Raw genomic sequence first — 22,874 nt, forward strand, 5'->3', positions numbered from 1 at the left:
GGGAAATGCTACAAGGCTATCTACCCTTTGGCTGACCCCAGATGTAAGGGGTGTTCTCCCCAGGAGGGACAGAGCAGAGTTCTCTGCAGATGGGAGGCATGATCAACCCAGCATGTTCCGTCCACCCTCCATCTCCATTATACAGATGGAAACTGAAGCCCAGCATGGCAGTCACAAAGCTGAGTGTGCCCCGACTTGATGGCGAGCCCACCTCAAGACTCTTTCCACCTCATCTGATTCCCTCTGTGCTTAGTCCCACTCAGAGCAGCAGGAGGCGACAGATCTCAGTGGCTTGTTTGAGGGGGCAGGACACAGAGAAATTTGTTCTCCATAAAAGAGGCGACTTGGGCAGGCCCTAGAGGGATTGTCTACATGCTGAGAAAGTGTTGTCCTCTGGGGGGGGGGGCATGGACAGACATACGGTGACGGGGGATGGACAGTGGTCAGAAGTGAAGGCCAAATGTTTGGAAATCCCAGTTTTATCCCCCTCCCTCTGTTCTGGCCTCTCCTTGGCTCTCCCAGCTGTTCTGCTAATTGCAATCATCACATTTGCTAGCTGTGTCTATCTCAATTTTTCCAGCCTGCAGAGTACTCTGCCTCAGCCCCCTCCCCTCCCTGACAGGCTGGCCTCAGTCACGCTTGTCCAGCTCCAGCTGGGGTGGACTGTGGGCTCAAGCTCACACTAGCAGTTCCCAAGAGGGAATGCTCTCTGATAAGTTACGAGGCCCTTTAGACTGTGTTGTTGGAGATGGAAGTTAATGGTCAGAGTTGGAGAGCGTTTGTGGCCCGGAGGAGACATGTCTTTTTACGACTCCAGGCTGCTGGAAAGGCTCCGGGCTCATTTGTCGGGTCGATTAAGGTAACAGCTCTGGGCAGCTTGTCATGCTCTCTTTAAGCCTGAAATGACACAGAGGAAGGATACAGCTTGGAAGTTAGAAGCCAGCTCTTCACAGGCTAAGAAGGACTCCTCTCATGCTAGAAACCCGCCATCTTTTCTCCCTGGTGCTCCTGTGTGACCCTACAGTGCCTGTGGACCCCAGCCTGACACACTACAAACAAGTCGTGTGCAGCTTTCTGTCACTGTAATCAAACACCTGACAAACACCTCAAGGAGGGAAAGGGTGACTGTGGCTCATGCTTTCAGTCTGTCATGGAGGGGAGGGTGTCATGTAACAGCTCATGACAGCTCAGAATTCCCCAGGCTGGCAGCAGTCTCCCCCTCTGTCCCCCCAGGCCTCCAGGCTCTGTCATGGAGCTGCCCGCATCCACGGTGGTTCTAGTTCTATGCAGATCCTCTCTGGAAGGCTTCAGACACAACCAACAGTGTGTGCTGCAAATCTCCTAGGCCTTTCCAAGCCCAATCCATCAGACAATGAGGCTGATCTCACCTTGAGTGACTCACCCAAGGTCTCAGGGAGACGCCCCTCTTCCTGATGCGTGGGTTCCAGGCCTCTCAGTCACTGAACTTGACCCGACCACCCGACCTTCCTACACCGTTCCACCCAGCATTGAGTTACTCTAGAGATGGGAGCCACCTAGAGCGCCACACCAGAGAGCAGATGAGGTGGCGGCCAGTGCGGGGAGTGGACCTGCAGCGGTTTCTTTATTCTAACGGGCTAGGTTGATCAAGGCATCCATCTGCAGCTGCCAGGCTGTGGGGATGGCATCCTAGCATTGGTGAGTGTCCCCACTCCGCTGAGGACCTTGTGCAGTTTCTTCATTAGTCCTCAGAACCCCTGAACCCCTGCATCACCTCCCACCCTTTTTGAGGCTGAAAATAGAAAAACAAGATACAGAAGGGAGTAACTTGCTTGAAGTGGTAGAGCCAGGGCTCCAGACAAGCTGGCAGCTGTTCATTCCACACCCCCTCTCATGTGTTACCATGTGTGTGGAGGCCAGAACTCAGCGAGGGTGTCTTCTCTCTCTCTCTTTTTATTTTTTTCACATAGGGTAGCCAAAGCTGGGCTGGAACTTGCTATGTAGACCAGGATGGTCTTCAGTTCAAAAGACCCACCTGCCTCTGCCCCCTGGGTGCTGTGATTAAGGTGCACACCACCACCTTGGCCCCTGGGTCTTCCTCTATTGCTCTCTATGTTAGTTCTTTTTCAACACAGGTTCTTTCACTAGACATGAAACGTGTCCACTTGGCCAGGCTGGCTGGCCAGTAAGCGCCAGGGTTGCCTGTCTTTGCCACCACCCCATCTTTCCAGTGCTGGCTTGTGGATGTGTGCCACTGTGCCCAGCTTTTACCTGGGTGCTGGGGACCCGAGCTCAGGCCTTCATGCTTGCATGGCAGACACTTTACCCACCGCCCCCCAGCTCTGGCCACTGTCTTAGTCAGCATGATCGTGAGGGACAGGCTGAGCTGTGGGAGCCAGTCTAAACAATGTCAGGACGCTTACAGAGTGTTCAGCAAAGGGCAGTGTGACCAAAGTGGATTTCAAGGTCCCTCTCACCAGTGGGTGAAAAACAGACAGGTGGGCAGTGAGGATGGAATCAGATGTCTCAGACCTTGAGGCAGGAGGTGGTCTGGCCCACGGGTGGTGTGATGGAGGCACTCGTGGACTCAGGGAACCTGTGGAGAGGTGAATGTGGGAGGGACTTGAAGCCTGTGCAGCTGGCTGGAAACTTTCCCCTCTTCCCCAGTATGTTCTACAAAAGGCCCGCCCTTGCCCTATGCTTCTTTATGAGGGTCCAGAAGCTCTGCTGACCACTCCTGTTGATGACCAGTGGTCCTGGGCAGGCATAACACGTTCCTGCTAGGCAGCCATAGCCACTTCTCTAAGAGGAAGTGCCTCAGACTCCCTGCCACCTACTTGAGGGACAGATACAAACAGTTACATCAGGTGGCTCTGAAAGGCCAGGTCTGGGCTCAGCCACATTGCTGTGTGTGCTTTCTTATGCCACTGTCACCCACAGTGACAGATACAGAGAGACTCCAACATATAACAGACTTAGTCTGGCATATTTTTTTTTTCTATGCCATAGCAGGAAGCTCAGAGCTTGCGGCAAGAGACGCTCTCTGCTGTCATAGTTCAAAAGAAGAGGCCCACATCTAATATTTTGAAATGAAGTACAGAAAGTCTGACCTGTTGGGAGGAAGCCTCGGTTTAGCTTGCTTTGGTCTTAGCCTGACAGGGACCTGGGCTTGTCTTTGGCAGCACATGTGAAGGAACCAGGGCCACAGAGAGCCTGGCTTGTCTTATGAACTGAAGGGGAGTTGCTGTGACCAGGCTGGGGAAGGGAGTGTGCACTGTTCATTAGGGGCTTGTGAAATGGGCCGGACAAGCAACTCTAACCCTCTCCCTTGCTCTGCTTAGCGCCTACACGGAGCCCTACAAGGTCTGTCCCATCTCAGCGGCTCCCAGAGAGGACCTCACATCAGACGAAGAACAAGGAAGCTCAGAGGAGGAGGATGGTGCTTCAAGAGACTCCAGCCTCACACACAAGGTAGGGCACCCTCAGGTGAGGGGCTGGCGAAAGGTTCGGGCAGAGGTGTGGAAATGGAGAGAATGGGAAAGACTGTCCCCCGACCCCCTGCTGTAGCCACCTCTCAGTCACCAGGTAGTGGTTGGAGACACTTCCTGTGTATGGGGAAGTTTAGGGCCTCCCAAAGTCATTGTGGGTGCTGCGTGCTCTGAATCACAGACCCAGATTCTAGTGTGTCAGGGCCTCGGTTTCCTCGCCTGTGAGGTGTGAATCAGGAGCACGGGGAGAGTGTTGTTGACCAAAAACAGAGCCTAGGGCACTGGCTGGTTTTGCCTCCTGAGCAGCAAGCCTTTGGCAGGAGGAAGTGATAGAGAAGCTGTTTGGAAGGGACACAGAGTGACCCTGTCCTGGTGGAGACCAGAGCTACTCATGACTTGGCACATCAGTGTAGATGGAAGCAAAGCCACTTTCCACCAAGTGATCGCAGTGGCTGCACCTGCCCTCTGTGCCACACTCGAGTCTTCCCAGGCCCCCTAGGAACCACGAACTTGGACTTGGATGTCTGCAGGAGCCATGATTGTCTAGCCACCTTTCCCAGAAGCCTTTCCTGCATCTGTCTCCCCTTTCTTCCCACCATCCCCAGTGGCCAGAGAAGATGGTACTGTAGAAGCTGTGCTCTCACCAAGCTTCTGGAAAGCGAACTGTCTTTCATTTTGTAGCCAGGCTTTGGCTTTAAAAAAAATCCACTTGTGTCTCTGAACAGTTTCCCCGAAGTTACCAACCAAACTGTGTAGGGTCCCCGAGAAGGAGTATTCCATACTGTCTCACTGCCCTGCCTCCTCCTGCCCTGCTGCTTTTGTTAAGGCCCTCCTGCTTTCCCCTCCATCACCCTGGCCATCAACAGGTCCTCCCAGTCCCTCCCGTCTTCGTACTTCTCCTCCTGCTCCTTCCCTGCCTCTGTCTGTCCTCCTGCTGCTGAGCTGCAGTGTGGTCCCGGAGGGGACACATAACTAGCACTGCCAACTCCCTCCATGCTTTACAGTTGAAGACAGGCTCAGAGTGATCAAGACTGGCCCAAGTCACACTGCTGGTAGTTGAAGGACTTGGGGACCCAAACAGAAGCCTGGCTGGTTAGCATCTTTCTCGGTCCACACCTTCTTCTCCCTAAAAGAATTCCCCAGTCAGGCTTTTGGCTTTCCAAGGTACCTCTGGTATCGTGGGGGTCCCGAAGCAGAAAGAGACCAATGATAAGGATTTGGAACTGGTAGCTGTCACTCAGGCCACTTGCTGCTCCTCCTCTAGCTATGTCACCTTGGCCCATCAACTTCCGCATCTCTAAAATGGGAATGTTGCTGGAGCTATAGGAGGGTCCCCCAAATAGATATGAGAGTGTGACCACAGACCATGGTGGGGACAGGGGTGCAGTTGTCATCTGAATCCAAGAAACAAGGAGGAAAGAGGGTCAGAAGAGGGAAGAACAGGGAAGAGAGGTACAGGAGGAGAGAGAGGGGATGGAGGATAGGAAGACAGAGGGGCTGGCCTGCTTGGGACCACTGTGAAACAGTGAAATCCCAAGGCCCTGGGCATTGATGGGCACTGAAGGCAGGAAGCAGGGCAACATGTGACCAAGAGTTGGTTCAAACCCAGCACTGCCACTTGCCAGCTAGATGACTGACAACTTCTTAACTGCTGTGTCCCTTAGTTTCCTGTCCATGAATTTGAACTAACCATTGTGGCTGCTGCAGTGTGGCTACACAGGCGGGGCTGGTTAGAACACAGAGGTCAGAGCTCAGGAGTGTGACACTGTGGATCAGGACAGTTAAGACAGTGACAGTTGCCAAGGTCAAGTGACCCCTGGCTGATCTGGCTGGGGTTATACCAGGTAGAGCCAATGGGCAGCCGAGGCCGGGCCGAGTCAGCCAGGAGCATCCTGTTATTCTGAGAGCTGAAGGGCTGGGCTCTTTCAGAAGCCCTCTTCCCTCTGCAGAACCTCCTCATCTGCGAGCATCCCGACCTTCGGCTGCTGTGGTTTGTGAGGCTTACGGGATGATGCACCAGAGTGTTAATCACCTTTAAAACCAGGCTTTCCTGGATTGGTGAAATGGCCTGGTGGATAATTTCCTCGTCAGACTGTTGGATCCTTGGTTCCCATGTAAACACAGTGGCATGCATCCATAACCCCAGTATCAGGGCCAGGCAGCAGAGACAGCCTGGCTTTCAGCGAGAGAGTCCGTCTCACAAACAAGGTGGAGAGTGACCAGGAAGATACTCAGGGTTGACTTCTGACCTCTGCTCACAAGTACGCACATGCAGCCATGGAGCACATGTGTACACAGGAAGGACAGACAAACAATTGAACACATTTCCCTTGCACAACACGTCGATAGCATCACTACAGACAGGAGTCAGTGCCCTGAGGTCCTGAACCAAACCCCTCTCCCACTCTCATAGGACTCTCAGAGACCTGTTCCTCATTCTCCCATGTCCATCACTCTGAATGGCAATAGCATGTACTGTTTGCAGGACTACTTTTGCAGAAATTGGATCAAATTGTCAGGATCTTGAAATGGCTCATTTGATTTTTTTTCTATAGTACCTCAGAGGACTTCCCCCTGAATCACACATTTTCCTTACTGCATAGTATTCCACTATTCAGATGTGCTGGCCCTCTCTGGCCACCGCACTGCAGGGACATTTACAGCGTCTGATTTGTTTGCTATTCTCTTGACAGCATCATGGTAACTTGCTCTCTCACCTCCTCATACCCAAGGGCAGGATTTTTCTGGGTTGGGGTATGACTCAGGGTGCTTGTCTCCTGTGCTCGAGGCCCTCGGGTCCATCCCCAGCACCACAAACAAAATGCTTTCCTTTGGGGAAGCTCTCATGAGCTAAACATGTGCCTGATCTCCACACATGCTGCTGTGCTGCCCCCAGAGTCCATGCAGCCCACTCCGGCCACCTCCAAGTTCCCGAAGGCAAGATAGAAACAGACCTCCCAGCCCTGACTCCCTCTGAAGAGACGTGAACAAGCAGTTAGTAGGAGCTCCTGTGGAGGTCCTAGGAACGGTTTGGGAGTACAGTGGTGAGCTCCTTGCTTTCCAGATGTTTGGAGGCAGGAGCAGGACAGGAAGCCACGTTCAACTGGTCCACCCCCGTGTCTGGCCTCACCCTCTCTTACTCAGACACACAAAGGGTGTAGGTTGAAGGAAAGGAGGAGAGAGGAAGAAAGGAAAAGCGAGAAGGGCTTAAAAATAGCTCTGCTGTAAAAGGCATTCAGAGGCCACAGGCTGGCGCACCCCTCCTGCCCAACAATGAGTGTGCTTTGTAGGCTAATGGGGACTTTTCAGGCAAAATACCAGCTCCCAGGAGACCAGTGCCCAGCCAGTAGCCGGCGCCTCCCCACTCCTCCTCCCCACTCCTCCTCCCCACACCTCCTCCCCACAGGCTACATCTAGCCACACTTCTCCTCAGGCTAGGTCCACAGGCCCTCTCCTGCCCACTCCTCGGCTCCTGCCAGGCTGACCTTGGCCCCAGCCCTTCTGTTTGTAATTTCACCTTTACACCTTCCCCACGTTCATGGCCAGTTGAACCTGGTGTGTTCCCATAAGTCCTCACATAGACTTGGAGCTCAGGTGCGCACCTGCTGGGTACTTACTCCTGCACGTGGCACCGTCAGCCCCCACTCATTGTCCTCACTCACCGTCCTCTACCACAGCATGCTTAGTGAACGCTCTGCACTTGCTGGCTGCCAGCACCCTGCCCAAGGCTGACTGGTGGCGGCCTGGGGGAGCTTCCCGCTACTTAGTTCTGTAAGACATGAACCAGGTAAACCGTGGTATCGGGACAGGAGCTCCTGGGTAGCGATTTGGCGTCTTTAGGGAGAAGGGAGAAACTTGATTTTTTTTCCTTTCTTTCAGTTTAAGGAAAGTGTTATGATACAAGGCACAACACCAATCATATTCATTTATGTGTGTGGTGCTAGGGACTGAATCCAGGGCCCTGCACCTGCTGGCCGCGTCCTCTGCCTCTGGGCTGTGTCCCCCAGGCTTAGCCTCCTAAGCATGTATAGTGGGCTAAGTGCACCTGTCTGTGTAGCTTCCCCACCATTCATTTGCAGAGCTTCTGCACCTTCCCAAACAGATACTCCTTCCTCATTAGATTCTCCTTCTCCAGCCCCTGGCTCACACTCCACTGCTTACTTTCGACGTGATTTTACCCTCTAGGATCCGTGAATGTGAGGAGTGGACGGTGCTGCCTCTTGTGACTACTAGCCTGGCTTTTTTTCACAGGGTCCAACCATGTGATAGGTCCTCAGAAGTCTAGCTAGACTACCTTCCGTCTGTACAATGGGTGGCTTCTGCCTTCTGAGCCACCTGTGATGCAGCTGTGAACAGTCTCTCATAGCCCTGGAGTCAGAGTCTGTATCCAGAAGTGGGATTGCTCCACTGTGTGATAATTCTGTTTTTGCTTTTCATTCAGTTTTTTTTTTTTTGCATCTTCTTGCATTCCCACCTACGGTGCAGAGGATTCCAGTCTCATTCCTGAAGAAGGGAGCCTCTGAGCGCCACTTGATGCCGTAGGCCTATGGAGAGGCGTGGTCAGAACACGTGGTGCTAGGGAAGGAGATGTTCAGGGTCTCCCCGAAGTCCTCACGTGTGCCCATCTCCCTGGCCTCCACATGCACTCTGTACACCCCCACCCCTCTCTGATCCAGGCCTTGTCTCCTGGACCACACAAGCCCCCTTGCTCAGTGCCAGTCCCCAGCCTTTGGAGGTCCTCTCCCATGGGCTTCACTGGCACTGTCCAGTCCCCTTTCATTTCTCCAGCTGTCCTCCTTTGTCCCTGTATATATGGGACGTTTCCCAAATCCTGGTCCCAATCCAGTGCCTTCTTGCACCCTGTGTCCTTAACTTCACAGCCTTCCAGACCCGCAGCTGTGGAGACACAGCACATCACAAACTGAGCTCACTCCCTGCCCACCGGCTCTCTCTTTCTCTCATGTTTCTCGTGTGAATGGTAAAGGTTGACTCCTGGCGTGTCACGTTGTCATTACTTTGTCCCAGCTACATACCAAATAAAGTCAAGCAGTGCCCAGCCTTTGACCGGGCACAGTGAGGATACAGAACCAAGTGCTGCCTGCCCTGCAGCCACCCCGGGACCTTTGCACTTGCCATTTCCTCCACTTTCTGCCCTCTGTGCAAAACGTCACCTCCTGCTGTTCTTGCTGCAGCATTCCTGCCCATTTCCTGATCCCGGAATTGTGTCCCTGTATCTCCATTCACGTGTGTGAATTTGGCCTTTCCCTGTTAGAGCAGCCCCAGGAGGGCAGGTACCACGTGGCCTGGTACGTAAGAAGCAGTTGGTATCTTTAGATAAACAGATGAGTAACTGAATACATTAGCCTCCTTCCCTGCACTTGATGAAGGCACGCCTCTAAGCATGACAAGTTATAGAGGGAAGGTGCCAAATAGCTCCCTCCATTCAGCTGCTGAGGCTAGGATCTCTTGGCTCCCAGGAACCTGTAAGGAGGATATGGCCCATGCTACAGCAACAGGGACACTATTAGGCAGTGTGGGCAAGGGGTAAGGTGCTTAGTTTTGAGGATCCAGGAGGAGTCCTGGGGTCCAGAGGTTTGTGTGAGTCACATACCAGTGTCGAGCTTAGAGGCAGACAAGGCAGGGATCTGGGCACTAGGATGCTGAAGTTCCCCTACCTAGTGGCCCCAGGGGTTTGTTTGAGCCTCAGGTCCCTTCTTCCTGGTGTTGAATAGAGGTCTACTTAGTACTCGGTGTTCATAGGAAGCACCCAAAACCCCTAAGTGCCTCTTAAACAACCAGCACCCCAGATCCCACCCCAGGCCTCAGTCAGATGGCACAATGCCATGATGCCAGCTGTCCCTGTGCATTCTCTGAAGACCAGCCTCGGCAGCACCCTCTGCCCTGGGAGATGCCAGTGAAGATGCTAATGGGATTCCCAGCCTCAGTGGAGCTGGAGAACACCACCCATTTCCCCCCTTGACAACTTTTAACTAAGCTTGGCATGCCCATCTTACCAACTTGTCCATGTGAGGTATCTCCCAATCCAGCAATGGCTCTGTGAGGTACGATAGTAGGGTCAGCCCTGGTGCTATGTGTGTGCTGAGCATAACTGGGGAGTGTTTGAGTCTTGAGTTAGGGTATGCAGGTGGTAGAGGAGTGGGGGTGGGGTGGGAGTAGGGGGAGGAGCTGTCCTTGTGAGAGAGTGGATCATGGTTACATGAGGTCTTGGTTACAGCTTCTATTGCTATGTAGCAAAAGCAACTTGGGGAGGGAAGCATTTATTTCCATTTACAGCTCACAGTACATCACCCAGGGAAGTCCAGGCAGGAACCTGGAGGCAGAAGCTAATACAGAAGACATGGAGGATGCTGCTTACTGGCTTGTTCCCCATGACTTGCTCAGCCTGCTTTGTTATACAACCCAAGACCACCAGCCCAGGGATGGCATCACCCACAGTAGGCTGAGCCCTCCTACAACACTCATTAATCAAGAAAATGTACCACTGGCTTACCCACAGGCCAATATGCTATGGATGTTTTCTCAATTGAAGCTCCCCCTTCCCAAATGACTCTAGCTTGTGTCAAGTTGATATAGAACTAGCCAGCATGCATGGGAAGGTGAACAGGTGATCTTGCAGTCCAGACATGTACTGGCTTTTGAAGTCATGATGAACCTTCTAGAGCCTAAGTGAGATGTAAGGACAAGGCAGCTGTGACCGGGCTCCTCCTGCTGCCTGCATGCGAGCTTGCAAGTTAGTCACAGCTGCTGCTGTCCTGGATGCCAGAAGGTGGCACACTGGAAGGAGAATTTAGAAGCTCTTGTTTCATAATCATGCTAACAACATTTAACACGGGGCTGGAGAGATGGCTCAGAGGTTAAGAGCACTGGCTGCTCTTCCAGAGGTCCTGAGTTCAATTCCCAGCAACCACATGGTGGCTCACAACCATCTATAATGAGATCTGGTGCCCTCTTCTGGTGTATAGACATACAAGCTGGCAGAATACTGTATACATAAAAACAAATCCTAAAAAATAAAAACAAAACATTTAACCTGAGGCTTACCCTCTTAGTGTCCATTCTGTGATGAAGGAGTACAGAAAATATGGGAGACACACAATGGAATATGGGGTGGCAAGATGGCTCAGCAGGTAAGAGCACTTGCTGCCAAGCCCTGGGTGGAAAGAGAAAATTGTCTCCCCCAGTTGTTTGACCTACACACACACACACACACACACACACACACACACACACACACACACACACACACACTGGAATATTATTCAGTCTTTAAGAAGGAAATCCTGCTGCTTCTAGGAATGGATGAGTCAGAGGACATTTGGCCTCTGGCACAGAAGGGCCATTCTGCAGGATTCCACTTATACGTGGCATCTTGTCCAGCTTGTGGAAGTGGCGAGTAGAAGGCAGTTTCCCAAGGGCTGGGTAAAGGAGAGGTGGCAGCTGCAGCTTGATTAGTGTAGGCATCACTGACCCTGGAGAGTCTTGTGTCTCCCAAAAAGGCACTGAAGCCCAACCAGAGCTCACTTCAGTGTCTTCAACAGCTCAGAGGTGACATCTGGAGTAAAGAGAGGTCAGGTCGTCGCTACCTTGGGCACAGAGTTCCAAGACAGCACTTTGCCAATATAGGTCCATCACAAACCACAGCCAGGCCCAGAGCTCCCTCCCAGAGTTTGCAGGCGGCCTCCTCCCTCCCTCTCCACTGGGTCATAGGAAGCTATGCTGTCCCTTCTCCTTCACTGCCCTGCAGGCCCTTGTTCCTCTTCAACATCCCTATCCCTCTCCATGTGACACCAGAACATCAGTAGGGAAGACCAGCAAGTCATTTCCCTAGTGTCTCTCTGAATTTTCTATTATATTGAAGGCTTTGCTGCCAGATCCAACTCTCAGGGAGGACCATGATGTCCCAGAGCAGGAATGCTGGGGAACTTGGGGACAGAAACTCCTGGAGTCATCTGGCTGCCTGAGCATTGTCCCTTGTCAGGCATGACCTTGAAACATTTCTGAAGCCCCATGACAGACCCTCCACTTGCTGAAGACCTGCGGAATGTCCACAGATATGTGCTCTTTGTGCTCTGGGTGTGGCTGTCGTGTGCCTGACCAGGTTGTCATGAGAAAGTTCAGGGCAGGTGCCTCTTTGCTGCTATACCTCACCTGGGCCTTAATGTCAGCATCATGGGGGTCCTTGGGATGTTGAGGGGAAGCTTGTATTGTTTCTGGACATACCTGGGCCATCTGAAGAGACAGGTTCCCGCCGGGGCTCCCTAGCCTGTGTCACAATATAATGCCAGTCAGGCTCTCCTTCTGGAGTTCTGTGCTCTCTAGAAGGACATGTCTGTTGTATCTTATGCCATTCCTGTGGAAAAACCTCTAGCATAGCACCTCCCTCTTAATAACGGAGGCCCCCATGAATCTTGTTGTCATGGGCTGTTTCCTATCCTTACTTACACATCAGAATGTAAAACTTGAGGGCATTTTAAGGCATAGGCTACTGCTAGGGACCAGTTGGATGAGCATTTGCCTAGATTTGATTCCTAGTACCACATAAGCCAGATGTGGTGTCACACACCTGTAATCCCAGCACTGGGGAGGTGGAGGTAGGGGGGGTCAGAAGTTCAATGTCGTCTTCAACTGCATAATGAGTTTGAGGCCAGCCTGGGCTACAAGACCGTCTTGTAATTCCATCTTGCAATTCACTTAAAAATAGCAATGCTCTGCCAGGCAGTGGTGGCACTGGGGAGGCAGAGGCAGGAGGATCTCTGTAAGTTTGAGACCAGCCTGGTCTACAAAGTTACACAGAGAAACCCTGTCTCAACCCCCCCCCCCCCCAAAAGGAAAGTTTATGACTTACTGTCTGTTCTGTGAGTCAAGAGAACAGAAGCCAGTGTGAAGAAAAGTGGCTGGATTTACGTCTTTCTCGGTGCTAGTTGCATCTGCTGAGGGAAAGGTGACTAGGCTTGCCTGGCTCCCACCACGCTTGTTCACTGCTATCATAGTCCTGACTAGCTTCAGGGAGGCGCTTCCAGGCTCCCACAGGCGGCAGATTAGGAAAAGGAGGATCCAAGGGCTCTTAATGCTCCCTGCTCTGACAGCTGCAGAAACCAAGGTATAGAGACAGAGCCGGCACTCTGAACTCTTCCTAGGACCTGCTGTTTAATGAGATTCCCTGGTGGAAGGACAGACCCTGAGTATCTGAGCCTGATAGCGGCTGATTTGTCTGGGAGTGGGGAGAAAGGATAGTTCTAGCCGGTCCTGGGCAGGGGTCGGCAGCTGTCTTGTGTCAACACTCACAGTCGGACTATGGGCAATGCCGTGTGAAGGCCCTCATGCCCCAATCCGATGCTCTTGGGGAGGAACCCTGTTCCCAGAAGCGTGTCTCTTGACACTGCCTTCAGCCTCCAAGTTCACTTCCTGGTTAAATAAACATCTGTGTTAAATGGCCCAGTTGGGCCCCACCCAAAGGTGGCTTCGGAGGAGAAGCTGGGGCACTGAGTCTGGCAGGCCTCCCCAGTGAAGACACATCCATCATCGTGGACTGCTGAAGCAGAGTGGCCTGTGTGTCCCACCCTGAGTCTGCCCGTCTGGCAGGAGGGACGTGCAGACCCGTCCGTGCCAGGGCCCTCCCAGAAGTCTGTCCCCGATGCTCTGAGATCCTAACAATGGTGATGACGACAACTTCAAAAGTCTGGGACGAGTGAAACCGCTTCCATCCATCACCGTGTCCCTGCAGTGAGGGGTACACACCTTGTTTTTCATATGACGCAACCAAGGCGTGACCATGGTCCATGATCACATGGTTGCCCACAGTCTTGGGGAAGAACCAGGCACTAGTCTCCACAGCTCTGTGGCGGCCACCCTGAAGGTCAGGGATTAGAAGCTGAGTCTAAGGACACTAGCCTGGTCAATCCTGGAATTCCAGTCCCAGTCAGGTGCCACACAGGAACACTTGCCGCCTAGAGTGAACACAGGTGATTACAGTTCGCTGAGTACAGATGGTCCCCCACTTACAGAGTAGTGGACTGACCCGAGGTGTTTTGACTTTACAATGGACTTATTGGGACATCAAAAGCATTATTTTGTTCAGTTTTGTTGGAAACAGTGTCTCCCTATGTTTCCCAGGCTGGCCCCAAACTCCTAGGCTCAAGCAATCTTCTTCTTCTGATTAGGACTACAGGTACCTGCTACTACACCTGGCTTAAATACATCCTGACTTAACCATATCCTGGACTTAAGGTGGGCTTACTAGATACAACCTGGGTGTCAGAAAAACATGTGTGCTTAGCCATGCTGGCTCTTTGTCAGGGTGTTTACACTGGAGCTGAGCCTACGATAGAATCTTGGTTATGCAAAGGATAGGATTCATTGGTGCCTCAGTTTCCACATCTGTAAAAGGAGATGACTGAAGTAGCTGGATTCAGGGAGTTAACCAGTGTACATAGGTCAGAGTTGTGCTTAGCCATTCCTGAGTATCCCTGCCTGGGAGCTCGTCTGCCATTCAGTATATATCATTGTCCCTGTTGAGGCTCAGAGAGGAGAAATAATGCCCACAGCACAAGGGCCTGAAGAGGCAGGGCCCAGGATTTGAATCCAGGTCTTCTAACACCAGAACAGTGGCTCTCAACACTGTGTGTGTGTGACAGGTGAATTATTGCCGTGGGGAGATTGAAGTCAGTTTGACTCTCTGTCCTCATTTTATAAGGGACACATGACAGCTTTAAGTCTCTTGCCTACAAAATACCTCTGTCTGTGGATGTTTTGCTGTGGTTCCCCTAGGCTGTGTGTGGAGCCCTGCCCTGACTAGGGCATCCTCCCTTGTGAGGGTTTCCCACCTGCTGGATGATGTTGGAGTATCTGCCTTGTAAGCCCCACACTGGTTCTGCAGATGCAGATTGGATGTGGGTCCGTTGGGTTCCCATAGGAGGGAAGAGGGGATCAAGGACCAGAGGCTTCCTGGGGTCTCTTAGCTCTCTCTCTGTCTTCACACTCCAGCTGGAGGCTACTGTGTGCCACAGAAAGGAGACTGACCTAGGCCAACCTCTTCCCTGATAGGATGACGGCCGCGACTTAAACTTCCAGGAAGTCATTAGGGACCAGCAGCTGGGGAAAGGCTGTGTTTATTTGGCACCTAATCTATGCCAGACACCGTATCTGATTTTATCAGCATGGGATGTCTGTCTGCCTGGCAGTGTCTGAAGATATTTAAGGTGTCACTCGGGATTGGGGTATTGCTGTCTTCCTGCAGACAGAAGCCATGCCATTGTTAATTATCCAAAGACACATAGGAAAGTGCCTATGGCAAAAACCAGCGCCATGACCCAAGACCAGACAATGACTGCTGGTGTTCTCTAGGTTAGGAGCTGTGATGATTAATACTGTGGACCGTACAGGGTCTAGAATCACCTAGAGATAGAGACAAACTTGTCAGGGAGTTTCTAGATTGGGCTAATTGAGTTGGGAAGACCCACTCTAGCTACAAGAGCCATTATCCCATGGTCTCATGTCTTGGACTGAATAAAAAGGAGAAAGTGAGCTGAACTCCAGCACTCTTCTCTCTCTCCTCCTTGGCCATAGATACAATGTGACCAGCTGTTGTGTGTCCCCCACAATGGTGGACTGACTCCTTGAACTATGAGCCAAAATAAACCCTTTCTTCTTAAGTTGCTCTTGTCAGGCATTTTGTGACAGCAATGAGAAAAGTAACAGATGCATGTAGATACTATGCGAGGTTGTGACCACTGAACAGAGCCCTGAAAGAGTCAGAAAGTGGGGTGGGAACATGTAGGGAAAGACACTGCAAGAATGGGGAAATTGTGCAGGGACCCCCAACCAAGAGGGCATCACCAGGACAAATGTGTGGGATTGGTGGGCTTTTCTTGTATTTCAGTGAAAAGACAGGCGCAGGTGCTTGTGTTAGATACTTGCGTTGCTGTGTGTTTTACAGAAACGAAACTGAAGCCCAAAGGAATTGGGTGTCCTATTCAATGAGCGAGAGCCAGAGGCAGGAAGCCACTCAGCTGTGGAACTGTGTGTTAACTGTACACTGTGTCTGCTGTAGGCAGGCCTCTAGTCTCTCACTTGCTGATTCAACAAGGGGTCCCTGGGATTAGAAGGAGCGTTTATAGGCTGCTCTGTCTGCACAGGGGAAACTGAGGCTTGCTCCTAGAAAGCCACCTGTATAGGATTGTCCCCAAGGGCAGGAGTGGTACTGAAACTGGAAGCCAGGGCCCTAGCTGAGTGAGCTCTACCTCTCCATGCCACCTGTCTCCAGCCACACCTGTGTGTTCCCTATAGTCACTCTCTGCTTCATCTTTTTGCCTCTGGACCAATTGTCAGCCACATCAACCGTTACTGGTAGGCATCAGGTTGGGGGACACATGGTGGAACTTGTGGCAGAAGCCCTTGGCATCTGTCCCCATCCTTCCTTCCTGTTTGTGGACAGTCAGTGTGTTCCCACATCCCCTGGATGCAGAAGCCAGAGCTTGGCGGGCTAAACAGCTTCCCTGCTGCAGGTCAGCAACAGAGAGAATGAGTTCCCACCATCACTTACTGGCTCTCCTGTTCAGTCTTTCACACAGAGGGGCTGCTATATGCCAAGCACTAGTCAGAGGTGGAGATAACTCACGGTCCTTTCCTTCAGGAGAGACAGAACCATCTCTCATGGGTAGCAGCAACAAGAGGAGAGGGCCCAGAAAACACCCTCTTGTGAAGTGGTACCTTAGGCTCCATGGAGGAGGCCAAGCCATGGCTGAGTCCTGTGGCTTCTTTTCTTTGAGGTGCTGGGAACAAAGCTCAGACACATAACTCAGTCCTTGACTTGTTGAACCAGGGTCTCATTATGCAACCCAGACTGGTCTGGGGCTCATGGTCCTCCTGCCTCTGTCTCCTGAGTGGCAGGCTTGTAGGTGTGCACCACTGTGCCCAGCTACTATGGCTGAATCTTAAGCATGTTTGGGAGCTGGGCGGAGAGAAGAGGAAGAGTGTATGCAAAACTGGGCAAAAGAGGACTCACTGGTACAGACACAACAGGTCATCAGGACCGGTGGGATGGCGAGCTGGATGCCAAGGTCATGCCACCATGATAGGGACGTTTATTGAGCACTGTGTCGGGTACTATGCAGGGCATCTGTCTGGCAGCCTTCTGGGGTAGATACTCCTCATACCCACAGGTATAGATGAGGAAGCCGAGGTTCGGTGAGGATAAGTCACTTGCTGAAGGTCATACTGGTCGTGACAAACACACAGCCCCACCTCTGACAGCATGGTCATTTTCAGGGCTGCCTTCTTAGCCGCTTACTCTGCTTTTCACTGTCGTCCTCCCCACAGGTTGAGGGACAGTCCAGAGCCCTTGTCATCGCTCAGGAGCTGCTGTCTTCAGAGAAAGCGTGAGTGCTCCAGAAGCTGCCCATGGCTTGTACACAAAGCCTTGCCCCTCCCGGCTTGTCCAGAAGGGAGTTAATGCAGCACCATCCCTCTTTCCTTCCACAGATATGTGCAGATGCTGCAGCACTTAAGCCTGGTGAGTTCATCATTTTGATTGTCTCTAACTAATTGTTCGTTTACGGGGCTGGACTCGGAGAGGCAGAAATCAAGGAGCAGACAGGGGTGACTACATTAACAGGCTTGGTGGCTGAGTCTCTGAGCCAGGCTTTTCAGGGAAGTCTAGTCTGCTGATGGATGTACTTGGCAGGATGACTTCCTGCCTGGGTGGGGTGGGAGCTCTGGCAGGGGGCACTGGGAGGGGGGTTGGTGATAGATGGGGATACGTGGAGCAGTCTGTGTGTTTATTTCTGTGGTGCTGGGGATAGAACCTAGGGCTTGTAGCATGCCAGGTGAGCGTTCCACCACAGCCATGCCCAAACTCCATGCATGTACCCTATATTTGGGTCCTTATATGGATTATGATGTGTCTGCACAGTGACGGTTGCTCAGGGAATCGAGAGGCTTTCTTAGTCACCTTGGTCTCCTCCTCCCTAGGAGATCTCTGGTGACAGGTGAAGGAAGAAATCATTGAGGGTACAGGGGAATGGCCATGATTATGGAGAATCTGGGAGGGCTTCCCTAAGGAGGTGGCTGCGATTCAGACTGAGTCACAGGGAGGGTTGCATGAAGCAAAGATGAGGGAACTGGGTGTTTAGGCCATATGGCAGCTCTCCCATGTCCCTAAGGGTTCCCAGCTCCATAGCAGTTCAGCTCTGATACTTGATTCCTTGGCTTTATCTGTTTAGACCACATAGAATGTCAGAACCACCAGTGGTCACTGGTGGGCATTTGGCAGGAAGTAACTGGGTCCAGGTCACACAGTGATGGAGCCAAGGCAGACATGCATTTCCTAACACGTATCCACTATTGTCATGTATGATCCACTCCTCAGAGCAGAAGACCAGAGGGCCATCTCCCAGTGTCCTGCCCCAAACCAGGCCTCCGGGTGAACCAGTTAGAGATCATGCTGCTGTGGTGTCCCTGTGTGAGCAGGGAACAGCCAGGTCTCTGAGTAGAGGACAGAACAGTCCTCTGGTTTAGCAGGGACAGCTGTTTGGGATTCCAATTCTGTGTGTGTGTGTGTGTGTGTGTGTGTGTGTGTGTGTGTGTGTGTGTGTGTGTGTGTGTGTGTGTGTTGTTAAAGCTGAAGTTCCCAGGGCTGAAGTGTCCCAGTCTTCCTCCCTTTGCTCTGAAAGTGACTCAGCATGGTGGACAAGAATGGACCCCTGAATTCTGCTCCCTCACTGGCTGGCTCCTGCCTGATAGCCAGCCCCACATGGGCTGGGCGCTCTTGATTAGTGAGACATCAGTGTGAGTTTGCAGTGCTTTCTGCTAGGTGGCGAGAGGCTAAAGCTGCTGGCAATCCACTGTGCCATCCTGGGCAGGGGAGAGCCAGTAAATCAGTTCAGTTGCTTCCTGGAAGTGTTCTGCTGAGCAATGATCACATCAGAGCCGTGTGCACAGAGGTGGCAGAAGCCTTGTCACAGGGCTCCAAGTCAGGGATGCTGGTCTCACAGTAGATCACAGACATCAGGATGTAACTCCCCAGCTCAGGGGTCCATCCCACTCTCTAAAATTGGCAAGTTCTCCCTCAGACCTCTCTACTCTACTGGAAATGTCCCCACCGCCACCGTCCTGTGGGGAGGGGAGTGGGCTTCCGTTTCTCAGGCTTGCGATTAAACCTCATGCTTGCCAAATGGTCAGTAGAGCTAATGTGGATGAGGTTGAAAATTCAGGTCATCCAGGTTGACTCCTGCCCCTTGGGGACTTGGTTCTGGAAGCCCATTGACTGGGAATTGGTTTTGGATTTTTGAATGTTTGTGAAGAAAGACAGAGAAGATTGTGAGTCTTTAAAGACCAGTGTGATCCACAAAGCCTAGACCATTGTTTTGCTGGGCCCTGACAAAGGTGCCCCCTTCTATCCAGCCATAAGCCTATCATCAAAGCTTCCACCCTCCTGCACATCCCCTCCTACCCGGATAGATGACTCTTGTCACTCCTCTCCACAGCACCAAATACAGTTCACCCATAGCCATTCACCACCGTTCACTCACTACTCGGTTATCTATCAGCCATCTAACCATTGGCTTCCTACTCCATACCATGTACTCATCATTCCATCCTTCCTTTATCCATATATAAGTCTACATACACACCCTTCCTTCCTTTCCCTATCTATCCACCCATCCATCCACATACCCATCTCTCCCTTTATCTATTTATCTATGAATTCAACCACCCTCCCCCCTTCCCCATCCATTGATCAGTCTATCTTCCTGTGGATTCATTCATTCTCCCTGAATCCCCCATTCTCATTCTCTCCCCACCCCAATTCACTCTGAAATATCATAGGCTACTTGTTACCACTGTTACTGAAATAGGCCTTGGAGCCCCAAAGATGAAAAAGGCCCCAAATTTACTCATTTACTCTTGAGTAGGTGTGTGTGTGTGTGTGTGTGTGTGTGTGACCTACATTCACGTATGTATGCTTGCATGTGTCTATGTGCATATACATGTGTATAGGCCTAAAGTTCAGTCATTTTCCATCTTTTATTTATTGAGACAAATTCTCTCACTGAACCCAAAGCTTACCAATTCTGGCTAGTCTTGGTAGCTGATTTTCCCCAGGGAATCCCTTGTTTTGTGTTTCTCAAGTGCTAGGATTGCAGGTGACAATGGCAGCTGCTCGGTTTTAATGTGGGTTCTAGGCTGTACCAGGAACACTTTACCCATGAGCCATTTCCCCAGACTAACAGGTCTCATTTTTGTGAAAAGAGAGAATGGAGGTAGTGAGAAAGCATACTTATGTCACTCAGCATAAATAGAATTTGCACAGCTGTATTTTTGTGAAGGATCTACAGGAGCATCATGGGAAGAAGCTTTCCACTTTGGAATCCAGGAAGGCTTACAGTAGAAGTGCCACAAAGGTGGACTTGGAGGGAGAGAGTCTATCAGATGCAGAAGGTGGGGTGTCGATGTAAGTTTTCTGGCCTGGCAGGGGTCCCACTGCCCTGGAGCCCCAAATAAACACACATATGCTATATTAATTATAAATCTGTTGGCCAACAACTAGGGCTATTTATTAGCCAGCTCTTTCTTAATTATTAACCTATTTCTATCAATCTATGTATTGTCATGAGACTATGGCTTACCCGGTAATGCCCTGGCATGTTGTTACTCTTTGGCAACATCATGACTCTGCTAGGGACGGCCTACCTTTCCCAAAATTCTCCTTGTCTCCTAGTCCCGCCTATCTTCCTGCCTCATTGGCCAAACAATGTTTTATTCATCAACCAGTAAGAGAAAAATATGCAGAAGAACATCCCCCATCAGTGGGGTGGTTGGCCTGGGTAGGATCATGGATCCTGAAGCTGTGTGATATGGGGACCGAATGGTCAATCATCTGTGGTTAAATGTGACTGTTTCACAGAGTCAGGAGGTCAAACAAGGGGTCGGGAAAAGGACCCAAACCTAAGATGAGCAGGTTGCAAAGCCCCTACAATGCCAGCTGAGGGCTTGTGCTTTTCCTTGTGTTTGGTGAATTGGTGTTTTGAATAGCACTGGTCTCTGGTCACCTCTGGTCACTGGTCTCTGGGTTTTTGTTTTTGTTTAAAACAAATTTTTACCTATTAGAAGTTTATACTTCCTTCCAGGGGTCCCTCCTCTGGACAGAGGCTCTCCAGACTGCCAATGGGGGGATAAATGAGGAGTGGCTTCTGTCAGGTCCCCAGGAAGAAGTCCTGGCACCCGGAAGAACTAGTGTCTGGCCCATCAACCCCTTAGCACCACCTTCTACAGTACCCTGGCACCACAGCTTTTTCTCTGCCTTCTGGATGCCCTTAAAGTGCTGTGGGTACCCTGCAGCCTCTGTCTGCGTTTCCATTGCTCACAGCTTCCACTGCTGGATTGTCAGTGTCCTCTCTGCGTTTCGGTCTCACCCCAGATGTCACCAGGGAACAAGCGTGTTCAGGACTCTGTGATGTTGAGTAGCATGCTGCTATGCTCACAGACCCTCAGTGAAGTCCCCATGCCGTCTCACTCACAGACCCTCAGTGAAGCCCCCATGTCATTTTGCTTTCAGACTCTTGCTTTCTCAAGGCTTTGTGGGGGACTCATCTCTGCTTAGCAACATCTGGCCCCTAACCCAGAAGATTCAAAGACCGACAGTACCTTGATGGCTGGGGACTGCACTCTCCTGAAGGTGTCCTCTCTCACACATCTGGTGGCAGATGGTAGCTACTCTCTGGGGCCTCCGCTGGGCCTGTGGCCAGCAAACCTACCTATGGCCTCTCCCTGTAGTCTCCAAATAGGCTAGTCTAGGCTTCCTCCCAGCCAGTGGCTGGGTGCCAAGCGTGATTGTCCCAAGAGAAAGCTGGGAGGAAGTGCGTGCCATTTTTATGACCCAGGCGTGGAAGTCACGTAGCGCCACTTCCACCGTACTCCACTAGTGGAGACAGTTATAGAGGTCCGCCCAAGTTCAAGGGCAAGGAATATAATCTCTACCGCTCAGTGGGAGGATTATCAAGCACACATTTCATAAATATCCTGTAGGAGATACTGTTGTGGTCATTTTTTGGAAAACATAACTCAGCATAGACGCCTTTTAAAAATGACATTGTGTCTCTTAGGAACTGTGTTTGACTTCTGGCAACAAAACCTCAAACACGGCAGCTTAAATAGCATAGGGGTTATCCTCATGAGGAGCAAATCCAGAAGCAATGTTGAGGGCTCCTCTACATCTCAGAAACTGGATGAATTTCCAGGGTTCCTCGTGAAGTTGGACAGCCGCTGTGGCCCCAGCCTTCATACCCTTATCTCAGGCAGAGAGAAAGAGAAAGGGAGAAAAGCTAAAGTTTCTGACTCCTGGATGAAGATGGTTCCCTTGAAGAGGCCTAGGGTACCACTGGGCAGCTTCTTCCCCTCGCTTGTCACTGTTAACTTCAGGGGAAGCCAGAACAGAAGGAGTTAGTTGACAAAGCCAAGTGCAACTCAATGGCTCTGCTTCTCTGTGTTCATTCAGGTGGGGAGAGGGCAGTAAGCACCCCAAAAAGCCCTTCATGTCCCCAGTCAGCTTCTGCTCTATGTACATAGAAACTGGGTAGGCGAAAAAGTTCCTGCAGGGCAGGGCTTGGGCAGCTTCTGCTCCCCTCAGCATTTGACAGCAGCCAGTCAGCAGCATACAGGCAGGACCAGAAGCAGGTGGACACCCTAGTGCTATTCTTTTGCAGGCCTCAGGTCACAACTCTGGTGTAGACCTAGGAAGTGGGGGCTGTGTCTTAAAGAAAATAGCAGGTTTCAGGCCAGGGAGATTATGGGTCAGTGGTTAAGAGCACTTGTTGCTCTTGCAGAGGACCCTGGGTTCAATTCCCAACACCCACATAGGGGTTCATAACTGTCTGTAACACTAATTCCCGAGGATCCTGTGCCCTCTTCTGGCCTCCTTTAGCACTATGTGCACATAGTACACAGACTACAAGTATTCATACACTAAACAGAAATCTTGAGAGGAGAGGAAGGAAGGAGGGAGAGAGAGAGAGAGAGAGAGAGAGAGAGAGAGAGAGAGAGAGAGAGAGAGAGAGAGAGAGAGAGAGAGAGAGAGAGAGAGAGAGAGAGAGAGAGAGAGAGATTGAGATTGAGATTGCAGGGGATGTAGCCTGACTCTGGGGACAATGAGCATCACATACCTAACCTATAATGTAACAGTGGGGATTTCTCAGCCATGGCAGCAGCTCAGGTATTGGAATTCCCCAGCTCACATCAGTGGCTGGTGTGATAGTTCCTGACCCAGTATATCTAAGCCCCTTTAACCTTAAGGTCACCGCTACTGCTGCTGCTGCCACTACCACCACTATGGTTGGTCACCCCCTCTGTGCCTTCCAACTGCCACTCTGCTGACATGCTTGCAGGCAGTGT

At 51.4% G+C, this 22,874-nt stretch overlaps 1 protein-coding gene across 2 annotated transcripts in view; it reads left to right on the plus strand.

Moving 5' to 3' along the window:
• Fgd5 (FYVE, RhoGEF and PH domain containing 5) overlaps window positions 1–22,874 on the plus strand; it is a 102,317-nt gene that overhangs the window by 44,220 nt on the left and 35,223 nt on the right. For both annotated transcript variants that reach the window (XM_040737969.1, XM_040737970.1), the window contains exons 3-5: window positions 3,321–3,450; window positions 16,806–16,864; window positions 16,968–16,998. In XM_040737969.1, the coding sequence (XP_040593903.1) occupies window positions 3,321–3,450; window positions 16,806–16,864; window positions 16,968–16,998 (220 nt within the window). The remainder of the gene's footprint in view (window positions 1–3,320; window positions 3,451–16,805; window positions 16,865–16,967; window positions 16,999–22,874) is intronic.

This window comes from Mesocricetus auratus, unplaced genomic scaffold, assembly GCF_017639785.1.
Source record: "Mesocricetus auratus isolate SY011 unplaced genomic scaffold, BCM_Maur_2.0 Super-Scaffold_100676, whole genome shotgun sequence".
In the NCBI taxonomy this organism is placed as follows: Eukaryota; Metazoa; Chordata; class Mammalia; order Rodentia; family Cricetidae; genus Mesocricetus; species Mesocricetus auratus.